This window comes from Geospiza fortis, unplaced genomic scaffold (assembly GCF_000277835.1).
Source record: "Geospiza fortis unplaced genomic scaffold, GeoFor_1.0 scaffold2066, whole genome shotgun sequence".
Taxonomy (NCBI): Eukaryota; Metazoa; Chordata; class Aves; order Passeriformes; family Thraupidae; genus Geospiza; species Geospiza fortis.
Window position 1 is genome coordinate 1,417 of NW_005055807.1, and position 2,598 is coordinate 4,014.

General features: G+C 37.7%; 1 protein-coding gene across 1 annotated transcript; it reads right to left on the minus strand.

Moving 5' to 3' along the window:
• Nucleotides 1-2: 2 nt before the first annotated feature.
• On the minus strand, nt 3-2,592 carry LOC115949327 (putative lysozyme-like protein; the record flags this gene model as incomplete). The annotated part of the gene is made up of 2 exons (XM_031065854.1): nt 3-125; nt 2,011-2,592. Coding segments are annotated over 2 exons (705 nt in total), but the record flags the coding sequence as incomplete, so codon positions are not given.
• Between the last annotated feature and the right edge of the window lie 6 nt (nt 2,593-2,598).

Below are 2,598 nucleotides of genomic sequence, written 5' to 3' on the forward strand. Positions count from 1 at the left end.
GCGGGGCGGCCCCGGAGGTGCCGGATCCGGGAATCGCGTCTGGGGGCGGGGCCGGAAGCTTCCGGAAGGTCGGACAAGGGGGCGGGGCCAAGGGATTCTGGGGGGAGGCCCTGGGACTCGGCAGCCTGGGAGAGAAAATTCCAGAATAAATCCTCAAATTTGCATAAATTTCCATAAAAAACTTTTAAAATTATCAGAACTTGTCGCAAAAAAATCCTCAAATTTGCATAAATTTACATAAAAACGTTTAAAATTATCAGAATTTGTCGCAAAAAGCCCAAGATTTACAGAAATTGCCACAAAAAATTTTCAAGTTTGTCAAAAAAGTCACAGAAACGTTAAAATTTAACGAAAATTTTCCAAAATTTTCAAATTTGTGGAAATTTTTTCACAAAAAAACCAAAATTAACAGAAATTTTGACTAACAATATAAATTTTTAAAGAATTCTTCTTAAAAAAACCTGAAATTTTATTTTTCATAGAAACTCCCAATTTTGGAAAAACTTCCATAAAAATCTTCATCAATTTTTTTTTTTGAAAAATCCAAAATTCACAAAAATTTCCACAAAATTCCTCAGATTTTTTCAAGCCGAAAAAAACCCCTAAATTTACAAAAATCTGAACAAAAATCCTGAAATTTGTCACAACTTTTTCACAAAAATCCAATTCTTTACCAAAATTGTCACAAAAAATCAGAAATTTGCAAAAAAATTTCACAAAAAATCCAAAAATTGTTTCACAAAAATTCCTAAGTTTTACAATATTTCCGGCAAAATCTTTAAATAATTAAAAATTTGTACAAAAATGCCCAAAACTTCCACCAAAAAACCCAAATTTATCAACTTTTTTGACAAAAATACCAAAATTCTTTCAAAGTTTCCAAAAAACCCTCAAGTATTTCAAAATTCTCTTTTAAAATCGCAAATTCATCCAATTTTTCCACAAAAATCTTCAAATTCCTCAAATTTTGTAAAAAAATCCCAAATTTACTGAAATTTATACAAAAATTTTCAAATTTAGTTTTTTAAAATTTCCAAATTCACGAAAAATTGGACAAAAATCCCAAAATTCGTCAAAATCCTTCGACAAAATTCTTCAAATTTATGAATTTCCCACAAAACCCCGAAAATTCCTCACAAAATTTCCACAAAATTTCTCCAAAATTTTGTATTTTCCCAAAAACAATTTCAATTTTCCAAAAATCCCCCAAAATGTCCCAAAATTCTGAAATTTCCCCCGAAATCTTCTCAAATGCCTTCTGATGTTGCCAAAATTTTTAAAAAATTCGGGAATTTTCCCCCAAATTTCAAAAATTTTTCGGAATTTCCTTGAAAGTCTCAAATTTCACAAAAAAAATTCCAAAAATTCACAAATTTTCCCAAAATGCTGCAAATTTGCCCCAAAATTTTCTCAAATTGGACAAAAATTTGCATAAAAATTTAAAAAATTCTCCAAAATTCCCCACATTTGCCGAAATTCCTCTCAAAACTCCCCCAGATTCCTAAAAAGTTTTCAAATATTTCAAAAATTGGAGGAAATTTTAAAATTCCTCCAAATTTCACTTTCCCCAAAATTCCCGAAATTTTTCCAGAGAATCCTTCTCAAAATTCCACAAGAACTTCAAAAATTTCTCAAAATTCCAGAAATTTTCCCCAAAATCCCTCAAAACATTTGAAAAATTCCTCCAAAATCCAAAAAATTTGTAAAAATTTCTAAAAAATTGGCAAGAATCCCAAAAATTCCCGCCAATTTTCCCCAAAACTCAACAAAATTCACACAAAAATCTGAACAAATTTGAATTTTAAAAGCTCCAAAATCTTTAAAAAATTCATAAATTTGGAAGATTTTTTACAATTTTAAAAAATTCCCCAAAATTTCTCAAAATCTCCTTTAAATTCCCTCGAAATTCACGAAATTCCCCAAAAATTTCCCCACAATTTTCCCCCCATTTTGTAAAAATTCCCAAACTGCCCCCGAATCCCCGATTGTGCCCCAAGTTCCGCCGCTCACCCGGACGAGCTCCACGAGGCGCCGCCCGTCTTCCAGAAGCTTCCGCTGCCGCAAAGCATCACGGGAAGGGGCGGAGCCACCGCCGGAAGTGACATCAGCAGACCCGGAAGTGCCGTTTTTCTCATCCCCACGACACGGTTCAACACCGGAAGTGGAATTCCCGGAACCGGAAGTGGATTTTCCCGCACCGGAAGTGGATTTTTCCGTACCGGAAGTGAGTTTGGCAAGGCCGCAAGTCACCTTTCCAACACCGGAAGTTGTTTCCGCGACACCGGAAGTGACATCGGCAGACCCGGAAGTGACTTTCTTGACACCACAAGAGGCGGAGTCCGACCCGGAAGTTGTTTTGCCCACACCGGAAGGTGCTGTATATCCACCAGAAGAGGCGGGGCCAGAACCGGAAGTGACAGCCGCAAACCCGGAAGTTGTAGAAAGAAAAGCAAGAGTGGGCGTGGTCACGCCGGAAGTGACATCATCCGAGGGGGCGTGGTCAGCGCCGCAGATCTCACAGCGGGGGGCGTGGCCTCGGTTGAGGAAGGTGCAGCGGGGGCAGGGCCAAGGCGGGCAGGGGGCGGGGCTTGGCTGGGA